General features: G+C 35.3%; 1 protein-coding gene and 1 long non-coding RNA gene across 2 annotated transcripts; both read right to left on the bottom strand.

Moving 5' to 3' along the window:
* Positions 1–2,315: 2,315 nt before the first annotated feature.
* Positions 2,316–7,990, bottom strand: LOC122300624 (histone-lysine N-methyltransferase family member SUVH9-like). Its single transcript, XM_043111412.1, has 2 exons — positions 5,677–7,990; positions 2,316–2,751 (listed from the first exon to the last, which is right to left on the bottom strand). Exon 1 carries the CDS (start codon positions 7,769–7,771, stop codon positions 5,762–5,764), a length of 2,010 nt encoding a protein of 669 aa, XP_042967346.1. The 5' UTR covers positions 7,772–7,990; the 3' UTR covers positions 2,316–2,751; positions 5,677–5,761.
* Positions 7,991–20,378: 12,388 nt separating this feature from the next.
* LOC122295718 lies at positions 20,379–22,250 on the bottom strand. Its single transcript, XR_006238232.1, has 3 exons — positions 21,976–22,250; positions 21,044–21,125; positions 20,379–20,652 (listed from the first exon to the last, which is right to left on the bottom strand). It is a non-coding gene; the product is annotated as an uncharacterized LOC122295718 (long non-coding RNA).
* Between the last annotated feature and the right edge of the window lie 4,590 nt (positions 22,251–26,840).

The raw sequence follows: 26,840 nt of genomic DNA, 5'->3' as shown, positions 1-26,840 counted from the left end.
TAGAGCTCAGAAAGGTTATGAAACTTATGAATTTCTTAAAGAATTCAATGATATATATAGGCGTACAAAGGGGACTATGCTAACTTACTATGCAGTACTATGCTGGCACTATGCATTGTACATATGTCGACTATTCACTATGTCAGTTACTATGCAGTACTATGTTGGCACTATGCACTGTACATATGTCGACCATTCACTATGCCAGTTACTATACTGGCACTATGCACTGTGCATATGTCGACTATTCACTATGCCAATTACTATGCAGTACTATGTTGGCATTATGCACTGTGCATATGACGACTAGATAAATATGATCATATAATTCAAGATAGTTTATAACAAATTTTATATTTTGGCTGGCGCTACCATATCTAGCAAGTAGAAAATTGCAGCTGTCGTATCTGTTGGAAAAAAAACAAAAGAAAATCATTTCCAAATTTTATTTTAATGCCTAAAATTCGTGCAGTTAAATATACATATATAAATCTATACAAATAAAGTCATGATTATTACTCAAGCAAGATCAAAATAGCAAAAGCACACGCACGTCTAAGCAATGATAAACATTATAGACACCTAAATAGTGCTGTACATTGAAATAGTGAAGGTCTTAGTTAGTTTTAGGTATCACTTTCTTCAAGGTCTAAAAATCAACACTTCATGAATGCAAATAATCTTTTAGAGCCAAATTTTCTGATGAAAAGTTAACGATTTAACTAATTCCGTATAAGGATACTTCCAAGAGTGCAGTATACGATATCAAAATTTACTATGCAGAGGTAAATTCAAAAAGCCCTTGGAGAGGTTCCCTGACAGTAACCAAAAAAACAAAAGTGTTGTCCATTATATCCTTCTACCAACCCTTATTATCTACATCTCAACTAACAACAACCCATGTTATCAAATCCCACACTTCCTTTGAAATACTTTTACTATCCAAAAATTAGTAGAAATTACCCTTCTAAATATAAATTTACAATCTGGTATAACTCGATATGAGACATTATCTATTTTCTTAGAACTTAATAATTTGATATACTACATTAAGCAATATCAGTTTGTATATTTATTTCTATAAGACTTACTGGTAAACGTTCGACGGACAATTGTTATTAAATCCAAACTATTAAGCAGATTACAAACTCTGAGTATGGTAAGAACATTCATTTCCTTATTTCTTCCTTAGATTTTTTTCTCTCTTTCTTTTCTTTCGCAAGCTCCAATACCTTCCCTTTCACATAGATGTTTTGCTAAGCTAAACTATCTAGTGGGCAAATTCATAGCATCATCAGATTTATACCATTTGAGTTGTATTCAATGTAGATGAGTTCGGGATTTGGCTGAAAGTTTATGTTGAAACATTTCGAGATTGTAAATGTAAGCTGGTTCGAAATTGTAAAGTTTACGGAAAAGAAGGTGATACTTCCCATTTGTAATTGGAAACAAAAAATGAACAAAAGCAGTATTCAATGCAACCTAACGAGGTTCACATTAAATGAGTGAGGAAGCATTAATGTCATACGTACAAGTTGGTTCTAAAGTCTGGCTAAAAAGTTCTAACTGAACTCAATGAACTGATCGATCCAGAGTGTCTGTCTAGCCGTCATTCATTATTTTTATAAAAAAATCTAATTATAAGCATAATCGCATATTAATATATACACAAATTAAATATTATTGATTAAAAAATAAATTTTATTAAAAATAAATTTATATTAATTTAAATTTTAAATATAAAAAAATCAGTATTGATATGGAGATTAATACACAACTTTACTTGTATATAATAAAACTCTTATTTTATTTACGAACTCTGATGAAATGTCATGAATGAATTGCTCTCAGTCACTTTCTCATGCACACCGATCCTTCTGAACTTTGTTTTTTGTTTAATGGAGATTCGCTTTCAACTGCAGTGCTTGCAAATGCTGAGTTGAAGCCACGTACATTGACAATTATTTAACAAACGCACTCTGAACCACAAAATCTTCTTCTGCGGTTCTGCCCGGCCTACTTGATCCATCTCAGTCATTACTTTCCAAAAAAAGGACATTAATGCAAGTTGAATGATCGCCTGATCATCAAGACAAACCAATTTCATTTCAAGAAGCTGAGTTTGGGCGTGATTTAGCTTGAAATATTGATCAGTACATGATCAGCAATTTTCTCTGTAAGAAGGGCAATGGTTTTTCCATACTCTTGCAGCTGGATTACCACAAAACATGCCTAATTCACCCAAAAGGATACTGATATACAAATAAAAGAAACACAAGAAAAAGACACCCCCATCTACACATGCACTGATACAATTTCCATACAAGCTTTATCCAATTTTGCACTTAATATGTACAAGCTAAAAGTAAAAAAAGGATCCATACAGCCAAGACTTCAAGCTTACAAACCTCGTTGGAACCAGTCCCAGTGGAAATGGCTTGCAGAAAGGCTTGATCCTCGAAGTCTAGAAAAGAGATTACAGTAGTTTCTTAAAATGTCAGGGTTGACCATCACAGCAGGTTTTGTGACTTGACAAATTTTGTTGTAAATTTCTTCACCAACTGAGGAAGTCCAAGATTGTGTACTCAGTTCAAGAACACTACCATAGAACCACAACAGTGAGATATCAATCAAGTCACAGCTTTTTTGGTAATCTGATCGAGGGTTTATATTTACAGCATCTATCTTGACGGACCAGAGAATTTTGGAAGCCAGGTGACAAAATTTTATAAACATACCGTCCACCTTCAGCTGCATAGATTAACAAAATACGTGAGCACATCTCCAATGGTTAAGTCAAATGTTGCAAACATCATTTATTGAGGGATATTTAAATGGTAAATCAAAATGAACTAAATGGAACACACTCCAAATCAAATCTCAAACAGAAAATGAAGGACAAAAAGTCCAACAGTTCATAAATGTGGAGGTGCAAGTCATACTTCCACTGGAGCATGGTCAAAGTTCCAGTGATCACTTGAACAGGTAGATAATATCACACATACAATAATTAATGACTACAGCTGAATGCAAATTCACATATTGGCCTTTGAAGATATTTAAATCCAACCCATCCAAAATAAATAAGAAAACATTTTTTTTTTTAAACGGCCGCCTAGAAACAAGCTCCGGTCAAAAGATTTGCCACTTTGCTTGCAGAAATTTTACACTACTCTCATCTCAATGCAATGAAACTTAACCCCTCTTACAATGTATTTGGGAGTTGATGACAGAATGGGATGCAAAGGAAATGATGATGTAAGAATGAATGGCACATTCATGTAAATCGCTATATATAATGTCACTATGATATGGTAGAAAAAAAATTGCGTCTGTGTGCTAGAAATGAACTAGCGAAGCATAAATCCATGATGCATTTTCCACCGTATGTAACTGGTACAAATAACATTTTCAATGAAAACAAGTCCAAACTTCAAATTGAATTCACAAATTGTGCCACCACAGATGCACTGCTAAAATTTCCATGGTCTACAAGTACACATTTATTTCCATCAAGAATTGGTTCCATAACTATCCCCCAAATTAAGTAGCAAACTGCTTAATCTAAGTAACTTAAGAATATCAATTTACTTCCAAAAATAGAAGCATATAATTATTTAAACACAGAAACATATTCTCGATACTGAACACGATTATAAGGAAACTGCAGATAACAGCAAGTGCCCTACATTAGGGATGTGTTTATTTACAGAAACCCATACCAACCAACAGCAGAAGAGAAAAGGATGAGATTTGTGTGGAGAATAACCACTTCCTCAGTCCCATTAAATAAGAATCTTACAAGAAAAACTAACATTTGAAGTGAAGCATTTAATGCCTTCACAACTCAAGTTCTTTATCTCCAAAAGTTAACTTGCAATTATGTGTACAACTTTTTTATCACAAAGAGGAGTCCCAAGACTGTGCAAGCGCAACGTGTCTTTTATCCGATTAAAATCCATGCCCTGTGTAATTAGTCCCCATCAAATGGATCAGGTAAATCATCAGCTTTCCACCGATGGAACGTGGCCCCTCAAGATTGTTTGCACCCGAGGGTTTGAACCTTAGACCTAGAAGGAGCATACCACCAAGACAGGCTCCTACCACTTAGCCAACCCCTAGGGGTTGCCTTATGGGTACAATTAAGTCATGCATTCCACAAAAGAAAAATATTTTACATTTTGGATCCATAAGACCTAGCTGAAATCATCCCTTGAATCTGGAAATCATTAACTGGCATTTACCAAAGGGAAGCAAGTGATCCAAGGAGTTCAAATAGTGTATGAATGAATGTTGACAAACTAGCAATGCAAAATGTATTGAGAATTTTTTATAATAGTAAATTGAGAATCTTAAATACATGTAGTGGAATCTTTCGAGATTTTTACTTATTTAAAAGAAAATAAATATTTCAGGATTTAAACAACAACACGATAAAGTTCATTTTTCATCATACTCCCCTTCCCTGCTCTAAAAATTAATGATCACAGATAGCATATCTGATGTTAAGCCAGAGGAGGCTTGAACTTAAAAAGAATCACCACAGCATCAATTTTACTCGGACATTTGGAGTTGCCCAGGCAAATAGAAGTATGCTTTAGCACATAAAATAATCGAAGGTGAATATTTACAATTTTGACTTCTCAGTTCTCACCCATCCAATCACACAAAAAAATGTTAGTTCATCTCTAGATGAAGATAAAGATGAACTTTCCGCACCTGTCAAATCCCATTCTGAGGAATTAAAGCGGTAACTCCACTTGGATCAAAAAGAGACCAGATTCAGAAAAAGGGCAAGCAGTAAGATACCATCAAACCTAATTCCAATCTAGTATGATTCTGAACCAAAGGTAGTTGTTATTAAACTCGGTTTCAATCGACTATACCAGGGGGTCTGCAGTCATTAAAATATAAAAAGGCTTTGGGAGAGTTCGTCTTTCAACAGAGCAGAGTTGATCTAATCAATCATTTAGTAAAAGCTACAGGAAGCTAAACTTTTACAACCTAGCCTCTTTAGTGGTTTGGACTTCAATGAGGTAAAAATGTAACATCGTGAACTCCGTATAAAACACTGCATAGGCAGAAGTGGGATGAATGTGCTATTCCAGAAAGCTCCATTCTTTCACTTATACTTCCTTGCAATAGTCGACATACATGTACAGAAAAAAAGAGGTTGTGGTGTGTCAAGGGGGAGAGAAAAAAAGAAAGGAAAGTGTGAGAAAAATCTTTTAGCCCTTTCCCCCGGCCCACCAAAAGTCTCTCTCTAAAATGGGTGAGATTTAGAGAGGACCTTAGGGGTAAGGATCTCTGTATTTTACATTTTAATTAAGACCCTTTTTTTCAAATGTTGCAAAAATCAACGCCAAAATATAAATTTGAATGGCCAGCAATAGTATGCTAAATGCCAGAGATTCCACTCTGAAAAGTTCCTGCCAGTATGATGACAATGGTGTATAGCTGCACAAAAAATGATATGCTGGCACAAATAGGCTACAAAGTTGACATTGAACTAAAGCTAGACGAATATAAAGAGAAAATAGAACTAGAACTAGAAGAAAGCAGAGGGCAGAGATTGGCCACAAATAATTCTTAACAATCAGAAGGAAAACAGCGCATGCCAATATGAACCGCACTAGATGAAAATGCTTCTTCTTCTGATAGAAAGTTGGTGAATACCTCAGTGCATCATGTCCCTCCGGACTCTGCGCTGCACCACATTCAAAAATGCATGAAGCCTTCAAAATTATTCTGTTATAATTAATTAGTTACAGATAGATAGCTTCCCCGTCCATTCATCAGCCACGCCATAATCAAGGCTGAGCTCCCTCAAAGGAGGGATGTTCTCCATTGCAAACAGCATAAGGTGAGGGAACATCAAGTTATTGTGATCATATAGCACAAACTGCACCAACACATTCGGAGTTTCACTATGGCTGATATAACAAGCAACATTCCTCATTCTCGATACATCCATTGCAAAATCCAGCGGAGGAATTGAGGGAAACGTTGGACGCACAAAATCAGTAAATATCTGAGACAAATCCCCCCATTCGGCCCATCTACTTGAAAAACGATTTGGGTAAATCAACGAATCACCATTCATCGACAAAATTTGAGCTTGGTCCCTGGTCAGAGCAACCCCGGCATATTCACATATAAAAGCACCAGCTTGTATCAAATCCAAGGACCTAACTCCCCAACCTGTCTCCCTCGACCTAAAGACTTCCAACCTATTTCTCAACCCTTTCTGAGTAACACGGTTCCGACAAGTAGGAGGGCACCTACAAAATGGTCCGCATTCAAAAATAACGGGCTTCCCTCTCAAAAGAATCCCATTGTGGTCATAAGCAATCTCTCCCCCGTTCTTCATGGCACAAAAGCAACCATCGGCACAACCCCAGGCGCATTCACACCCAGTACCATTCCCCGTCCTGTGAAATGCATACGGTGGAAACACCGTCTTCACAAGATAGTCATAATACAGAGGTTCCTGATCGGTATCAATGTCATTGAAGAGCAATACCGGCACTTTCTCCTTCTTCATCGAAATATCAAGGCTAAGATAACCCACGGGCCTCGCCGTCAACGGCCTAGTCCTGAGACTCTCAGCAAACCTTAAATTGGCGCTACCCATCTCATCCTGTCCATCCATTCTCAACAGCTTATACTTGTAAACCCCAAAACCCGACTTTCCCACATCAAACCAACAATCAAGAATCCTATACAAGCCGTCGTAAACGTAAACCTTACTTGATACGCCGCCCTCGTATTTGATCCCTCTGATAACCCTCACTTCAATTCCGTAATGCATGCTTCTCTCCAATGCTAAATTCCCACCCTCCAGTTTTTGATGTGCACATTGCCTCGAGAACTTGTCCTGGCCGCCGTGACCCGTGTAGATTATCACGTCCCCGGTGTCCTCGTCGTCTTCGTAACCACCGGACACGATTATGCTGGTGGCTATTGGCTCGCCGCTCGAGCTCTGGCTGGCGGGGACGAAATCGATTCCAGCTTGGACCTGACCATGTAAGCCGACTACGCACAATTCCATTCGGAAGAAGAACAAATCACCGATGTAGATCCCCGGGATGGAGCCGACGATGCGCTTGTCCCGGTTGAGCCACAGATCGCGGTCGCGCAGGGCAGAGGCGGCGCGCAGATCCCCGCGGACCTTGCGACTGAGGCCTCCATCCACGAGACGGCGCTTCTCGTCCTCCATCATGGATAAGACGCGGAGAGAGTCGAAGATCATGCGGGTCCGACGAATGAGATCGCGGAAGTAGCGCCGGTCCTCCATGCTGAGATCCGCGACACGGACTAGCTCCGCGGAGCGCTGGTTGGGCTTTTTCCTAGAAACGACGGTTGAGACGTGGTTGTTGCCGTCTTCCTGTGGGACTGGCACGATTGCGCGAGAATCGGGATCCAAAACGTCAACGTCGCCGTAACGCTGTAACCGCTTGGCAAAGGCGGTGCGAAAGAGCTCGGAAACTCGGAAAAACTCGGAGTAGACGCTGTCTTCACCGGAGGAAATGGCCAGGGGCAGGGAGGACATAGGGGTATGCTCCGAATTGGAGAGGACGTAGGGGGTCATGGTGGTCCCGGTGGAAAAGAACGGTTCTTGAGGAGTCGGCTGCCTTTGCAGTGGCTCGTCTGAGGGCTCGAGCTTGGGCTCGATTTTGGGGGTTAGCAGAGGCAGAGCACCCTTGGTGGTGCTCGTGGCGGGTGGGTCAGGGATCATGTTGAGGTCTTGGAAGGGGAAAAGAGAGCCCATTTCGTTAGTGAAACAGAAAGAGAGATTCGGATATCAGAAAAGGGAATGCGAGGTGGTGGGACTTTTCTGCTTGTCCTAGGGTTCTGGGGTGCGCTCAGGAGGTGTTTTCATGGCGGATTTCGGGGGGGGAGAGAGAGAGAGAGAGAGAGAGATGAAGCTGAAAGAGTTTTTAAGTAATGTAATAAAATATTAAGATAAGAAATACGACAGCATGTTCAAGTTGAAAATTGTCATGGTGTGATGTGAATGCCCCCCTACCAATGCTTAAACAGGGTTTACCGTATTTAATGAACATTTAAACGAATAAAATCTATTTAAAAAAATTATAAATAGTTGTTATAAAACTATCGAAAATGAAAGAGAGATAGAAATCAGAGAAGTTATGAAACTTATAAATTTTTTAAAAAATTCAACGATATATATAGGCGTACAAAGGGGACTATGCTAGCTTACTATGCAGTACTATGCTGGTATTATGCACTGTGCATATGTCGGCTATTCACTATGCCAGTTACTATGCAGTACTATGCTGATACTATGCACTGTACATATATCGGCCATTCACTATACAAGTTACTATGCAATACTATGCTGGTACTATGCACTGTGCATATATCGGTCATTCACTATGCCAATTACTATGTTGTACTATGCTGGCACTATGCACTGTGCATATGTCGACCATTCACTATGCCAGTTACTATGCTGGCACTATGCACTGTGCATATGTCGGCTAGCTCAAGGTGGTCATACAATTTATTTTACAATAATGTTATTTTACAACACTCCCCATTGGATGACCACATATAATGAATATGCCTCGTTAAAACCTTGCCAAGGAAAAACCCTGTGGGCAAAAAACCAATGGCGAAAGAAAAAGAGTACAATATTCATGTGTACCGTAAAATGCTTTAAGATTGTCTCATTAAAACCTTGCAAAGGAAAACCCAGTGGGATAAAACCTTAGCAAAGGAAAAAGAGTACAATCAGTATAAGTCTTTAAGACATTACTCCCCCTGAAAAGCGCATGATAAAAGGTCTTCAAATTTCCGCATTCCAATGTTCTGCACAATCTTCCTAAATGTTGCAGTTGGTAATGCTTTTGTGAATAAATCTGCCAGATTATCACTTGATCGTATCTGCTTGATTTTAATTTCACCTTTCTCTTGAAGTTCATGAGTATAAAAAAATTTAGCTGAAATATGTTTGGTTCTATCACTTTTAATATATCCTCCTCTAATTTGAGTAATACAAGCATCATTATCTTCGTATAAAGTTGTTGGGCTATCATTAATCACTGGAAGACCACACTTTTCTTGAATATGTTGGATCATTGATCTTAGCCAAATACATTCTCGACTTGCTTCATGAATTGCAATGATCTCTGAGTGATTTAAAGAGGTAGCAGATAATGTTTGTTTGACAGATCTCCATGATATAGCAGAATTTCCATAAGTAAATACATATCCAGTTTGAGATCTACCTCTGTGTGGATCTGAAAGATAACCTGCATCTGCATATCCAACTAATTGTGGATTTGAACCATGTTGATAAAATAATCACATGTCAACTGTACCTCGAAGGTATCGAAGGATATGTTTAATGCCATTCCAATGTCTTCGAGTTGGTGCGGAACTATATCTTGCAAGTAAATTAACTGAAAATGTAATATCAGGCCGAGTGCAATTTGCAAGATACATCAGGGCTCCAATTGCACTGAGATAAGGTATTTCAGGACCATGAATTTCTTCATTTTCTTCACAAGGATGAAATGGATCCTTCTGCACATTAAGTGATCGAACAACCATTGGAGTACTCAGGGGATGAGCTTTGTCTATGTAAAAGTGTTTCAAGACTTTCTCTGTATAATTTGACTGATGAATGAGAATTCCATTTGGCAAATGCTCGAGCTGCAGGCCGAGACAAAATTTCGTTTTGCCAAGATCCTTCATTTCAAATTCATTCTTTAAATATGTAGCGGTTCTTCTGATCTCTTCAGGAGTTCCAACAAGATTTAGATCATCAACATAAACTGCAATAATAACAAATCTGGAGTCTGATTTCTTAATAAAAACACATGGACATATTGGATTATTCTCAAATCCTTCTTTCAATAGATATTCGCTAAGGCGTTTATACCACATGCGTCCGGATTGTTTTAACCCATATAAAGATCTTTGAAGTTTAATAGAATACATACTTCTGGATGTACTCAGATTAGAAGCTTCAAGCATTTTATATCCTTCAGAGATTTTCATATATATGTCATGATCTAATGATCCATATAAATATGCAGTGACCACATCCATCAATTGCATATTCAATCTTTTTATAACTGCCAAACTGATCAAATATCTGAATGTGATTGCATCCATAACAGGAGAGTATGTTTCCTCATAATCAATCCTCGGTTTCTGCAGGAAACCTTGTGCAACAAGTCATACTTTATATCGCACAATTTCATTGCTTTCATTACGTTTACGTATAAATACCCATTTATATCCAACGGGCATTACACCCTTTGGTGTTTGTATAATTGGTCCAAAGACCTCTCGCTTTGCTAGCGAGTTTAATTCAGCTTCAATAGCTGATTTCCATTTTGGCCAGTCATCTCTACGTTGACATTCTTCGACAATTCTTGACTCAACTTCTTCATTACTTCTGGTAATGTCAAGAGCCATTTTATATGAAAATATGTTGTCGACAACAGTTTTATTTCTATTCAAAATTTCTCCTGTACTCATGAAATGTATCGAGATCTCGTTATTTTCAGGTACCTGTCCCTCTTCAAGGGAATACATTTCATGAAATACCTCTTCAGAAGGTTCTTTCTCAGGATATTTACTCTCTTCAGGAGCATCAATTACTCTTATGGCCTGTGTTGGTATGGACTCTTCAGGAGTACCAAATTCATTTTGTATTTTCCTTTTCCGAGGAATTTTGTCCTTAGCACCAATAGGTCGTCCACGCTTCAAGCGTATCTTAGATTCGCCTATTGCTATTTGGGCAACTTGTCCTTCAGGGACTGCAATCCTTGCTGGAACATTAACAGCAGGAATATATGATTTTACCACACCTTTAGTGTCAGTAAATACATCCGGTAATTGGTTTGCAACACTTTGCAAATGAATAATCTTTTGAACCTCTAGATTACATTCTTTTGTACGATGATCAAATTGGGAAAGAGCTTTATTTTTCCAAGTAAGTTTCTGTCGTGCTTCAGGCACCGACTTCTCATTACCCAATGTTGGAAAAATAGATTCGTCAAAATGACAATTCTCAAAACGTGCCTTAAACATATCCCCTGTAAGAGGCTCAAGGTATCTAATAATAGATAGAGAATCAAACCCAACATATATCTCAAGTCTACGTTGAGGGCTCATCTTTGTACGTTGTGGAGGTGCAATTGGAACATATACAGTACATCCAAAAATACGAAGATGAGAAATATTTGGTTGCTGACCATATGCAAGCTGTAATGGTGAATATTTGTGATATGCTGATGGCCTAACTCAAATTAATGATGCTGCATGAATTATAGCATATCCCCAAGTAGAAATAGGAAGATTTGATTTCATGAGTAAAGGTCTAGCGATTAGCTGAAGCCTTTTAATCAATAATTCAGCTAAACCATTTTGAGTGTGTGTGTGGGCAACTGGATGTTCAACATCTATTCCTATTGACATGCAATAATTATCAAAAGTTTGAGATGTAAATTCTCCTGCATTATCCAATCGAATAGTTTTAATTAGATAGTCAGGGAATTGTGCTCGTAGCTTAATTATTTGTGCAAGAAGTTTAGCAAATGCAGCATTTCTAGTAGAAAGTAGACAAACATGTGACCATCGACTTGATGCATCAATTAAAACCATAAAATATCTGAACGGTCCACTTGATGGTTGAATAGGCTCACATATATCCCCATGAATCCTTTGTAAAAAAGATGGAGATTCAAAAACAACTTTTGAGATAGATGGTTTGATAATCAATTTACCTTGAACATGCAGAGTATGGATATTCATTGGGTAAGATAATCTTCTGATTCTTTAGGGGATGCCCATACGAATTATCAATTATTCGTCTCATCATTATTGATCCCAGATGTCCAAGGCGATCATGCCAAGTCATAAATATTTTGGGATCAATGCACTTCTGGTGCATTACAACATGTGATTCAATTGTTCTCATTTTTGTATAATACAATCCAGATGAGAGGGCAGACAGTTTTTCTAATATGAGCTTCTGGCTCGAAATTATTTTAGTAATGAGAAGATGCTCTTTATCGTCTTCGTTAATGATTTCAATATGATAACCATTACGACGTATATCTTTAAAACTTAATAAATTTCTTCTGGATTGTGAAGAAAATAGAGTATCATTAATACAAAATTTTGTGCCATTAGGCAACACAATATAAGCTCTTCCGGAGCCTTCAATTAGATTCGGTGAACCGGAAATGATATGAACATAGGCTTTACTCAATGTTAGATTTTGAAAATATTTTTTATCCTTAAGAATTGTGTGAGTTGTAGCATTGTCAGCCAGACATACATCTTTATTATTCATCTCGGAAATAGAAAGTTCATCAATAAGACTCATGATTCTACAAAATATATAAAACTTTTATTACTAAAAAAAACATTGCAGAATAAAAATATTTTACAATAATATAAAGGAAATACATTAATTAAAAAGGAACACTTCCATGATCAACTCTACCACTAGAATCCTCAAAGAAATCAGAAACATCAAGGCTTGTAATATCTTCTCCATCTATAAAATTTAAAGTATATGATGGTTCAGCAAAATTTATTTCAAATTTCTTTATTTTTTCTTTTATAGAAGATTGGTATAAGTTAACCAAGTGCTTAGTTGTACGACAGATATGAGACCAATGTCCAGTCATACCACATCTATGGCATTCATCTTCATATTTCTTTACAAATTTATTTTGAGGACCTTTGCCCTTCTCTAAGTTGAACCACTTCTGGTGGTACGGTGTATATCTATTATTTTTCCTTTTAGTGTGGTCACTTCTAGGACTTCCACTTCTATAGTTTTTCTTACCACGTCCACGCCCTCTTTTTCTTTGAAAAGATGCACCATTCGCTTCTGGGAATGATGTAAATCTAGTACCATTCACTTCAGGGAATGATATAGAACCAGTAGGACGTGACTGGTGATTTCTTAATAAAAGCTCATTATTTTGCTCAGCTAATAGAAGACAAGATATAAGTTCAGAATATTTCTTGAACTTTCGCTCTCGATACTGCTGCTGCAGGAGCACATTCGAGGCATGAAAAGTAGTATATGTCTTCTCTAACAAGTCATCATCAGTGACTTTTTCACCACATAATTTTAATAACGAGCTAATTTTAAAGAGTGTAGAGTTATACTCACTAACACTCTTGAAGTCTTGCAACCTCAGGTGCATCCAATCATGACGAGCTTTTGGGAGGATTACAGTTTTCTGGTGTTCATATCTCTCCCTTAAATCATTCAACAAAATAAGTGGATCTTTCACCGTTAGATACTCAGTTTTTAATTCTTCATGAAGATGATGTCGAAGGAAAATCATTGCCTTAGCACAGTCCTGCAGGGACCCTTGATTTCCTTCTTTAATTGTATCTCTCAGGTTCATTGCATCCAGATGGATCTCAGCATCAAGGATCCAAGATAAATAATTTTTCCCAAAAATGTCAAGAGCAACGAATTCCAATTTTGTAAGATTTGACATCTTCTACATATATAAATCAGGAACATAAGTATGTTTAACATTTCATATTTATTTTGAAAATTACAAAAATATATTGAAAAACTTACTTGAAATAGAGGACTATTAGCTTCAAGATCGTCAGAACTTTCATGCTGATAACGTGTTATAAAACTATCGAAAAGGAAAGAGAGAGATAGATTTATTATAAAACTTTCTAAAAGGAGAGAGAGAGAGAGAAATAGAGCTCAGAGAAGTTACGAAACTTATGAATTTCTTAAAGAATTCAACGATATATATAGGCTTACAAAGGGGACTATGCTAGCTTACTATGCAGTACTATGCTGGCACTATGCACTGTGCATATGTCAGTCATTCACTATGCTAGTTACTATGCAGTACTATGCTGGCACTATGCACTATGCATATGTCGGCTATTCACTATGCCAGTTACTATACAGTACTATGCTGGTACTATGTACCGCGCATATGTCGGCCATTCACTATGCCAGTTACTATGCTGTACTATGCTGGCACTATGCACTGTGCATATGTCGGCCATTTACTATGTCAGTTACTATGCTGGCACTATGCACTGTGCATATGTCGGCTAGCTCAAGGTGGTCATACAATTTATTTTACAACAATGTTATTTTACAACAATAGTTAATAAATGCTGAAATGTGATAATTTTGACTACTATTTTTTTTAGAGAATTATTACATACACAAATAAATTATATAAAATAAATTTATAAATTGATATAATTTCATAAAATTTATTAGATTTATTTTATAATAAAAATAATTTTATAATCTGACGTACCACATCAAACTATCTTAATTTGTAGATTTATTTTTATGTAATCTATTTGTAGTTATAGTATTTTTTTTATTTTATAGTTTTATGACAATTTAGGAATAATTTTGTGAATAAATAATATCATTTCTCATGGTTTTTCATTATGCCAACGTATCGCCATTTATAGTTTTATGACAATTTAGGAATAGTCTTTGTGAATAAATAATATCATTTCTCAGCTTAATGAGATTTTTGTCTTTTTTATTAAAAAAAATTGAGATGCTGCGATAGATGAAAGTGCTAAAAAAAAAAAAAGAGAAAAAAAAAAAAGAAAAGATATTGGCACTATTGCTCGTGACAGCGAAAGAGAGATATTGGCTTCACCTTTTGTTAAAAAGCAATTCTAGTCAAAACTAGTGCTAGCTGAATGTATTGCTTTGGGTAGAGTAATGGTATTGTGTCAAGAACTTAATTTCTACGATGTTATCTTTGAGGGTGATGCACAGATAGTTGTGCAGATAGTTGTGAATTATATTAAAGTGATACTTAAGAGAATGAAAGATTGAGAGGTGACGTGAGATTGTGGATATCTAGAACTGGTAACTATGTTGTACGCCAGCTAGTTAAGTTGAGTTTTTCTTATAAGAATGAGATTGTAATGATCAATGAGGATTCTGAGATTATTTCAAGTAATGTCTTATTACATAAATTCTATAATTGATCGATTCTATTTATTAATAAAAAGTTTCTTCCTTAAAAAAAAAAAAATAGATTTTTGTCTCTAAACTTTAACCCCAAACCGTTTAATTTTTTTTTATAATAATTTAAGATCCATTTAAATAATAAAAAGGACTAAAGGAGTAACAATACTTAAGAAGGCTTGACTCTAGAGAAGAAATATTAATTTATTCTCTTATTCATGCTTTTGCTGCCATATAATATACTCGTCAAATTCTAACCATTAAAATGGATAAAAAAAAAAAAGGTTATATGAAAATGGGTAATGTAATAAATAGTTATGAATGATATAGTATCAAGTTATCAACAATTAACAAACATATTAAATAAGTTTCTCCATATTTATTGAGTTTTTCTAATTAATTAAGAAGTTCACCGATATAATTATATTAGCTTAATAAATTGGAGAAGGTATAAGTTTATGCATGATGGATATATCTACTAGCATGCATAATCTAGCATATCTCTCAAATCATAATAAGAGGGACCAATAAATCTTTTAGGAGATGTTTGGATACAAAAGACTTTTAACTTATTTCATCTGATTATTACAATTTTTATAAATTCTCACACAAAATATAATAAATAATTCAATTTTTTTAAAATTTTAAAATTATAATAATATTAAAAAATAGTATTTTAAAAATATTTTATTCATCTCAACTTACTATCAAAACCTATCCTTAATTTACTAAGATGGGAATGTTCCCCTTGGTTTTGAATTTTTTTGTATTACAATTTTATAATATTGCTAAATCAATATATAGTTATACCCAAAACATTTAAGTTTCACACTCGATTCAAATTAGATATTGTTTCTAAAATCTAACCCAACACCTTTTAATTCTACCATTCTTGGTCTATTTAAGTAATAAAATAAGTAAAAAACAATTAAGAAGGCTTGGCAAAGGAGGTTGTGGGTTTGGAATTTCGAGACTTTGAAAGTTTTAATTTAGTCATGTTGGTAAAGTAAAACTGGAGAATGCTAAAGAATTCTAAATCTTTACTTGCTAAAGTTTTAAATCGGGAGTATTTTTCAAACAAAGATATACTAGAGGCTACTTTGGGAAAACATACCATCTTATGCTTGGAGGAGTATCATTGCAGGGTAAAAATTACTTAAGTAGGGTTTGATATGGAGGATAGGAAATGGAAGACAAGTCAGAATATGGAAAGATAAATAGATTCCTAAATCTCATTCTTTGATGATTCAGTCACCAATTTCGAATGCAAAGGAAGATGCTAAGGTTTCTGAGCTCATTGACACTGATCTGAACAGATGGAACATAAGTAAGTTGAACACCCTTTTTCCCTCTCAAGATGTTGATCTAATTCAAAGTATTCCTCTTTGCATTTGTAGAAGAGAGGATAGACTAGTGTGGCATTATACAAAGGATGGAATTTTTACTATTAAAAGTGCTTATCATTTACATGAGATATTAAACTTAAATGTCAAGGAGCTGCTCTGATGATAAGAGAGCAGAATTTGTTTGGAAATCAATTTAGAAGCTTAAAGTTCCAAATGCGATCAAGATGTTCATATGGAAGGCCTGTAAAAATGCACTATTGACCCTTTCTAATCTTTGCAAAAGGAAAATTGTGGAGAATGAGTTCTACCCTATCTGCAAAGTTCACCTAGAATCAGTGGATCATGCCATTTAGAGTTGTGGTGGAGCTCGAGATGTTGGGTGCCAAGGCAGCAAGAAAATTCAAAAGATGATTTTTCAAAGTGAATCTTTTCTATACATTTGGAACAAACTTTGTAATACTCTCCGACAAAAGGAACTGGAGGAAGCAGCAATAGCAGCAAGGTTGATATGGTTTAGAAGAAATGATTTTATTTATGGAAAACAGTTCAAACATCCTAATTCCATTATCAACAAAGTAAAGGAAGATTTTTGGCTAGCTTTTAAAAATGTACATAACCACAAAAAACCTCATCAACAGAATATTAGATAGATAAATAAAAAATGGACTAAGCCTCCTGATCAGTGTTACAGAGCCAACTGAATGTTGTGATTGATAAGGAGAAGGAAGAGATTGGCATAGGTATGATCATTCGGGATGGACAAGGCCACGTGATAGGTTCTCTTAGTGCTCTTAGAGCACTAGCATTGGTTTCATCAAAATCCAATGCATCTTCAAATTTTGATGAATTTACTTAAAATGAATCTATATTGAATTCATCAAAGAGGTATTTGAAAAATTTTGAGTTACAGTAATTGTTACTCTTCCTTCAAATTTGAAGATCTACTATTTCACATTCAAATTAATATTTTATTTTAATTTTAATAGGCAATGATTTTATTTTATTTTATTCTAAATTAGTTGGGAATCAATTATTTAAGTACTAAATTAAATTATTAATGTCCATATGGTTAGTATAATTACAAAATATGAAGAAAAAAATTAAAAATATTATTATTAAAAAAATAATATTATATTATTATTTTGATGAATCTGGATAATTCAATGTGGAATTATAGATACGAAGGTTTTGGATTTATGAAAAAGTGTACTCTTCATCAAATTTTGAAGATGAATTTGATGAGTCCAATACTAGTGCTCTTAGAAGTCTATATGCAAACCTTCGGGTGGCTAAATCTTATGCTGTAATGATTGCTGTAAATTTCAGTAAAGAAATGGGCATTCAATCTTTTATATTGGAAGGATATGACTTACAAGTGGTAAATAACTTTTCAATGAAGAATCCAGACTGGTCACAGGCAAATTAGTTAATTGAGAATACCATAACTTTGCTTAATTCTTATGCCTTTTGGTAAGTTGTCCATACAATAATATAAGCTAATCAGTTGGCTCATATTCTTGCTCGGGAAGCATTATCTCTGTAAGAGGATTTCATAGACTTGGAAGAAATTCTAACATGTATTCAATCAATTATATCTCTTGAGATGTTACAAGACTTGCTGAGCAATAAAATTCTATCATTTTATAAAATAAAATAAAATAAAAAAAAAGAAAAAAAAAAGGAAGGCTTGGCTCATGAGAATAAAATATTACTCTCTAAATTTTAACCATTAAAATGGAAAAAAAAAGTTATAAGAAAAATGGATAATGTAATAAATACTTATAACATATATATGAGGATTGCTATGCATCAGCCCCTATAGCAGCGCACTCTTTACACACCGTACGTGGCATCTATTTTTTATTTTTTATTTTTAAAAATCCAAAGCTTACGTTTTGTTGGTCTGTTTGTATTTTTCCCTGCTTCAAATTTGCCTCTCGCGTCCTTACCTCTGGATTTCTGCCCGCGTCGAAACTCCTACCTCACCCCTCGTCGATTTTGCTTTGCCCACCACCACCGACTACGCTGTCTCTCTTTCCAGCAACATCGAGGCCATCTGCACAGCGCTACCACTCCACTCATTGCCCAGCTCTCCTCCCTCCCCGTCGCCAGCTCATCTCCTTTTCTTCCTTTCCCCACCCCGCGCGTCAGCCCCCACCCCCATCATCCATGTTGCCCATCCTCTTCCCCACCCCCACTAGCCGCGTTGCCCATCCCCTCCCCCACCCCCTTGTCGCCCAAACAATGCCCTAATTGGCCTGCACCCCCCCTTTCGACCCTCTCATCCTCTGCCCATGCCTCTGTCCATTCTCTATCGTAGTTTGAAAATGTGTTATTTCTACTGAAGAGATCTATGGCCATGGGCTACTAAGGTATTTATTGAGATAGCCTACCTTTTTTCTGATTGCTAAAGAGTTTCTTTTTCTATTTCAAGTGTCTGCTATTATTAACCATTGGATGTGGTCATCCGATAAATGCCTTTATAATGATTTCATGAAGCTCAAATGTAAGCTTGACTAGTCCTTAATAAATAATCATCCTAATTAAGTGTTAACAAGATCATTGTAGAAAGGGTTGAATTGAAAAAAAAGATCACCATAGAAAGGGGAATAAAATCAAGAACTCATTTTGACAAAATGATCAGTAGTTTTGGGATGTCCCAGATTTTGGTTCCCTGTAAATTAAAAAATCACAGATTTTAAAATCATTTTAACAAAATAATTGGAATGCATGGACATGCATTAATTATGATGCGGTTGAAGGTCTTGATCAAGTAGTTGTATCAAAACACTTGGCCTGAATGCCAAGTATGTGAAGGATTAATGTTTGTCTCATTTGAGTAAGTTGCAAAGTGTTCTTGTAGTGTATTGATACTGTATAAGATTTGAGTAAGTTGCAAATTGATGTATTAATGTTTGTCTCAGATTAATAGCTGTAAAAAAGCTAGAAAAAAAAAATAAAACAAAACAAAACAAAACGAAAACAAAAGTTTCAAGGGTGAAGAAGGTTGTTGTGTGAAAAGATGAAATAAAGTTATTCCATCCAATTTCACTAAATAAAGTTACTTTCTTTAATTCATTTTGTTCTAGTTGAAGCATCAATTTCAATTCTTGTTTCCATCGATTTCCATTTTTATTTGGTATAAAAGCTTTCGATTATAGTGCTTATCTGTGACTGTGAGACATGTGGATGACAGTGTGGTGTGCATATTGTATCTTTCATTTTGTTAGTAATTTGATATTGTTGTAAATAATTTATTTTGAATCTAACAAATTTATTGATCTTTAGTAATTTTTTGGAGTACTGTGCAATATTTTAATCATGGAAGTTGTTTCTAGAGCAATTAAGGATGTTAGTTATGTGCATATTGGTTTAATGATGGTGTTCTTGTTAGTTCAATCCATTTTCCTGCTTTATTGTTGGAATGAACTTATTTTTCTAGTTTATGAGCAATTGGTTTTGGTTTATTGTTTGTAGCTTGTATTTGGGTAAACTTGTTTTGAGCTTTAACTCTCAAAATGGTTTTTGGTTGGAATGGGCAGGATAGCATTGTTGATATAGGCTACGATGAAATGTATGATGTTTATGGTGGAGTTGCATCCAAAGGATTGTCAGAGGATTCACTGAAGATGTTACTATTATTGCAAAGATTTGGATTGGATTTCACAATGTTCATTCATCTTATGTGATTGGCATTGTACGGAAACAGAGATGCTATGTATTTAGAAAACACATATTTAGTTCTTGTATAACTGGATATGGTATGTGGTTGCTAAGCATGCCTTGATCTTTGTATATATTGAGAGGGACAAATCCGCTATGTTTGAATGATTTTAAGTTGGACATATACCATGTTCATGTGATCTTTCCTTCATTCAATGATTTTAAGGCAAAAAATAATAATAATATATATTCTTGACTTGAGATAATGTATCGTTACAAGGGCTCCTAAAATAGCGAAAAAATGTGAGATCAAACCATATGCACAAGTTGTTTTCATTACACAAGTTAATTTAATGACATACAATTTACATACATAGGTTTCATCAAATTATGTGCACAAGCTGTTTCCATTCAAAAACCATATACTCTATACAACGTACTATTTACATACAAATTATCCAAGCCAAGCAAATGCTATTATAAATGTGATAACTCAATACAAACAAAATAATTTTCACTTTTTCTTCTGAATATTTGTCTCCATCTCTCTCACTTTATTTTCCCTCTTTTGAACTGTATATTTGTGCTGTAATATGTCATCCCAAGTCTTCCAAGCCTTATATTTGCCCATACGAAAAATTTACACCTCGCATTTTTCTACACATAATACGAAACAATGAAACAAGAAATATGTGGGCCATTTGAAAGACAAGCTTGGAATGGCACTTCAAACACATGAGATAAGATACTATTAGTATCAACTAAAACACCAACTTCATGATCCAACTACCACCATTAAAAACAGGATAGCTTATTCTATCATAGAAACTTAAAAAAGGTTATAGCGAAAATTATTTGTCTTAATGAAACTTAAGGTAGTGATTTTACAGATCACATAAAGTGGAACACCTCAATGACATTTTTTGAAATAGTCAATCTGCCATACCTTCTCAATGGTATGTTATTAATAATTAAATAATAAAGAGAAAATTCAAAAATAAAAAAGATAAACATTACTCATAATAGGGTGCTTGAGCATAATTATTACCAAGTTAGTTGCTTCTAGGATTTGCATAAGGCTGTAAAGACAACGACTTCACAACCCCCCATATCTTCTTATTCTTGATGAACTGTAACATTGCAACCAAAAAAATCTTAATTTATTATTGTTGTTGTTATTATTAGTTTTATAGTAACCAAAACAATCATAATGGAAACAACACAAATTAGAACTGGAAGAATTAAGTAGCTTTGTCAACTCCTTGTCTGTGACATGTTATTAATTCAAGGAAGCTCTATCATCCCAGAAAAAAGTAAAATTTAATAATTTTAAAATTAAGAAGAAAAAAAAGTTGGTTATAAAGCAAAACACTCAACCAAACTTCCAATTTAGAAGCAACCAGAGGAGAAATTAGATTCAATATTTTGGCTAATTGGGATATCAGGTAGCTTGATCACTCGGAGACAAGAATACCTAATCATAAGAACTAGAGTTAAGGCAAACCAAACCCCAAAAAATGTACATTAATATAGGTCGTGTTGTCTTATATAATTTGTGGCAGCCATTGCATTGTACTGCACTAAATCAGCAGTTGAAAACTTTGTGGCAGAAATGTGGATTAGTAGAGATAACAAAGATAAGATGAGGAGGGAAAGTGTAACCCATTTTATCTTAGATTTGATAAACATCTTGCCTCATCAAGCAGGGGAACGCATTCCAAAAACCATATACCAAATTCCAATTTTCAATTGGAAATCAAATTCAAAACTACCTCTATATTTAGAAGCATGAGAGACTGGTACCAAAGTCGAAGTGCGATTAGAACAACAAATTAAATTTAAAGAACACGTAAAATATGGAACTCCTCTTAACTACGCCATGTTAGGTTGCCCAAATTAACCTTATAACATTTGCCCAGATCACAAACCCTAGAATTTCATATAATCTTTTTGAAGAAGATTATTTACACGAAAAAATACCTTAACTGCGTGGCTGCAAATCTCTGGATGCGGGTTCTCTTTCGCAGATTTGTGGGTGCACATCGTGGGGGCTGAGAGGAGATGAAGGATTTGGAGGAAATTTAATTCACAGAGAGGGGGAAGATGAAGCATGCTGCAGAAGAGAGAGGGTGGTCTCGTCATTGGTTTCATGACAGGGAAGTCACAGATATTCAGATCAAATGAAGCACAAGATCAGGGGAGATAAAACCCAAGGCATGGAGGTGGAGTTGTAGATTTCGAGAGGGAGATGAAGGTTATCGTCGCCAAAGAGAAGAAGGGGAGATGACATGCTTAAGAGAAGAGGGGAAGGATCGAGGCGAGAGTGGGGTTTGGGGCAAAACCGGTTCAATTGTTAGTACCCGGTCTAACACGTCATGTGTGCAACGGCTGCTCCCAAATAGTGGCTGACGCGAAGATTAATTCCTCATATATATATATATATATATATTTACTTTTATTATAAAATAGATATAATATATTACATATAATGGATATGTAATAAAACATACATGGTAGATATTCTACTAACCATACACAAGTTTATTAAAAAAGTTTTATTGTATTTAAGAAATTCACTCAAATAATTATAAATGTTAAATAAATACTGTAGATGGTAAAAATTTATATATCATTAGAGTAGCTTGTGAAATTACTTTCAATTTTAATATTCAATTTTCCTTAGAATTTTGTCTTTCAATTAAAATAATAATAATAATAATTTTGATAGCTAACGATAATTTAGTACCACTTCCAGCTCCAGTTGGGAGCTATTGCTTACAATTTTTTTTAATTTTTTTTCGTGATTAAAGAAATATTTTTTAATAATATTATGAATTTTTAAAAAAAATATATTTAAAAGTGTTAATAAATACATATAAAAAATTTAAAAAAAACACTATAATTAACTTAAGGTAGCTCCCAGTGGACATAGCACCGTTCGAATAAAAATTCAAGAATGATGTATCAAATTAACTGTACAAACTAAATTTCTTACCGAAATTTTAGGAGCTAAATTTAATGTTAATAAATATAAGAAATAGAGCCATGCTATTCCCACTGAGGGTGTATCACGAGAATGACTCCGATGAGAGCAACTACAATTTTTTTTATTTTTTTATTCATTTTTTTATATTTTTAAATATTTTTTTAAAAAAATATACTACATCATTAAAAAAATATTTCCTTAATCACTAAGTCAAAAAAACAAATTAAGTAAAAAAAATTAATAAGTTATCTGGATCCATTCTCGGTGGGTGTATTATTTATGTAAGAAATAAGTTCTTTAATAGTTATAAGTAATACAGTTTACATAAAAATTTTGAAAAGGAAAAATTTTACTCATCATTTTTATACCATATTATACTTTTTTTTATAATTTTCTTTATCAAATATGTAGTGTATAGACGATGAGTAGAAAATTTTATTTAATTTAATAAGAATTAAAAAAATTAAAAATTAAGTATAATTTATAATATAAAGATAATGAATAGAACGTATTAACCAAAAAAAAGAAAAGAAAAAAAAAACCCTCCGTACACAGAATTCCAAGCATAAAACAAGACTGCATTTTTGTTGCTTGCGGTATGGTACTGGGACCAACTTTGTGTGATTTTTTGTTATATTATTGCATTCCACGTGAGATGTCGGATTTTATAAGGTACATATAAGCCTGATTCGAAATAAGATATCATATTATAAAAATTATATATTTCAAATCATATCAATTTACTAATTTATTTTTATAAAATTTATTTATAAAAAATATTTTTATTATGTAACATGCATACCTGATATAAAAAAATTGTGACAATATGGACTTAATCAAGTCTCCGTCTATCTTTTCTCACTATGTTATGTTTAATTTTTAAGTTAAGCAAGAGGAGTAGAATACAAAGTATTGAGTTTTATCTATTTGATTATTTTGTTTCGATACATCAGGCATCCAAGCCCACAAAGAGGCCCAAAAAGGCCTAAATAATTCAACCACCACTTTGGATTAGGGTTTGAAATCCTAGTGGAACTTGGGGCACACACCCAACTCACCAACTACCAGCCACTTTTCACACATGTACATCTCACCAATGAGACACCATGAATTTAGACTTGATAGTGGCTGAATGAGGTGAGAGACTTTAGGGTTTTGATAACTTAAAAACCACATGCACCTCCCACAATATTTTGGTAATTTCCAAAGTTTTGAGCAATGATTAGGAACCGGAAGAGACACTTAGAGCCACTACAAAACATAGGCACGACACCCCCAAGAAGACCCATAGGGTTTTGGCCATGAGGGTTACATGCAAACCATGACAAGTTCACCTACCATTTGGCACTTGTCACACATGTAGAAGGGTAGGAAGATTTCTATAAGAACCCAATCATAAGAATGGGAAAAGGCACTTAGGGCAAGACAAAGACCAATTTTCTAGAATCTAGCCAATGCACCAACCCAACCACCACCTACATCTCACACCACTTGTCAAATTGGAGGGTTTCTAGAAGATGGCATAGGGAAGTGGCGCATGGGGGATGCCAAATGGCTTAGGCACACATTTCCAAGAAGCGCCTAGGGTTTGGCCAAGGGGGTGTTTCATGCCTATCTAAAAAAGACCAACCAACCTTTTGTCAAGTGTTATGAATGCTTTTGGGGGTAGGGATTTTATAGAAAGAAGCAACGATTGGAAATAGGAAATGGCACCTTTGGATGAAGCAAACCCTAGTTCCTAAGAGTCTTGACCACTACAAACACTCTCTCTCTCATGCCACTTGCCACACATTTAGAGTTTCAAGGAGAGACACATGAGGAAAAGGAAGGGACACCTAGGAAAAATGCATGCACACAATCACCCAGGCTCTAGAAGGAATTTTGTGGGAAGAATGAAAATGAGTAGACGGCTAGGGCTAGAACCACCCATACGCCACAAGCCACTTGGCGAGCATGCACACGTTCATTGTCCAAGGAAGATTTAGGGTTAAGGAAATGACATACATGCCCAAGAGGTTAATTGAACCTAGTCTATATGTGAGTCACATCCAAAGGGCTTATAAGGAATTGTAATGGGAGCCATGACACTTGTCCTATTTTGAGAGAGACCTTAAGGTTCCCAACATGTAAGAAATGATGGGGAAGAGATCGAGAGAGAGAGACATTTTGGCCAAGGCTAGAAGGGGGGACACATGGCATCTATATAGACCACCCTTTGAGCTTCTTTATGATATAGTGAGATGGGACTTAGAGAGCTATAAAAAGGGAAAAGGCCAACGTCTAAGGGTCTTTTCCTTTGGATGCCATTTCGGTTTCCTCTACACTTGCATCTCCCCATTCTCTCTTACATGACCAACTTGGGAGGGACTTGTCTCCTCACGTTCTCACATTTCCAAACATACTTTCCTACACTTTCTCTACAAACAAACAACATTCCCATCTCTCTTCCCACTAGTCATGAGTAAGGAAAGAAGCTAGAAGCCACGTTTTCAAGGGAGGAGCAGCATGGTACAACCCTAACTCCCACTACCCCCACACACGCATGCACAAACACAAGGGGTGATGGGGTCTCAAGGGCTCAGTATCAAGGGAGACACTGCCACCACACACAAATGGTTGATCTTACTCTTAGAGATTTTTTTGGAAGAAACTAGGGTTTCCCAAGGGGGGAGAGGCTGAAAACTAGGAGCGTGATCTTTATCTTGTTTCCAAGGGATCTCGACCATGGTGCACAACATGCACATCACACTTATGCCATGCACACATTCACACACCCAAGACCTAACCAAGGTCAAGGGAAAATATGACCACCTTTCGATCAAGGGCCAATGCTTGGAGTGCCTCTGTGAGCAAGAAAAACCATATCACTTTCACACATGTCATATTAGGGTTATGTTTTCTTGTTTCTAATTAGTTAAATTGATCTTTTTACAGCTTGCTTGATTGTGTTATATTTCTTTGGAGTTTTGTAAGTGGACTTTCAACCTACCCTTAGATGATATTCATATATGCCGTGTAAACTTTGTATTATTGTATGTTAACGTGTGAACTAGTTTTGTTGGTTGAAAATCCCTTACCATATTAAGTCTTTTAATTGTTTTCACATGATTAGTTTCCATGCTTATGTGTTCTTGATAATTTGGAAATGCTTAGAGATAAAGATTCAAAAACTGTTTCTTGTGAATCATGCACATGTGGTCTTAAATGATTCGGCCATACTTAGACATAGATAGTGACAGATTGTTTTCTTGTGTATTATGTTATGTAATCGGTTTTGGCATGATAGACATGTTTATATGATCTTTGATAAATTAGCTATGAGTAGTTATTGGGTTTAAGAAAATGCCTTCTGTCTTGGTATGTGTTGAATGCTATTGCTTATGCTTTTGTATTAAGTATACCGCATGTTCTAATATTTTTAAACCATAAGGTGAAACGTTCAATGTGCTATCACATGATTACATAGTCCTCGACATTTGCATGTTCATATGGTTCATGAAAAGAAAAAGAGTTACAAGTTCATGTTATATGTATTTCAGGTTGTGTATTGTTTTCCAAAGAAAATAGTCTGCACATATTTTAGTATGACCCCAAATGTTAGGATGGAGGAATGCCTTGCTGAAACTTCTCTGTCCACTCTAGAGTGCATAAATTGGAGTGGTAATCCCTGAGTCGACAAAGTATAGTCAATAAACCTCGATTGGATCCTTTTGGAAAGGATGTCAGAGCGGGGTAGCACTTAAAGTTAGTGGGTGCCATATGTGTTATATGCGGAGAAAGTGAAAATGGCGAACTACTGCATAGAAAGGACTATGACATAGTCACCATGATCAAGTGGGCTATTAGGTGATATGATAAT

Source organism: Carya illinoinensis, chromosome 2, assembly GCF_018687715.1.
Source record: "Carya illinoinensis cultivar Pawnee chromosome 2, C.illinoinensisPawnee_v1, whole genome shotgun sequence".
Lineage (NCBI taxonomy): Eukaryota > Viridiplantae > Streptophyta > Magnoliopsida > Fagales > Juglandaceae > Carya > Carya illinoinensis.
The sequence above is the reverse complement of the archived record's forward strand: the minus strand, read 5'-3'. Positions and strand labels throughout refer to the sequence as shown.

Coding starts and splice junctions, on each gene's coding strand:
- LOC122300624 (XM_043111412.1), bottom strand. CDS start 7,771: ATGGGCTCTCTTTTCCCCTTCCAAGACCTCAACATGATCCCTGACCCA.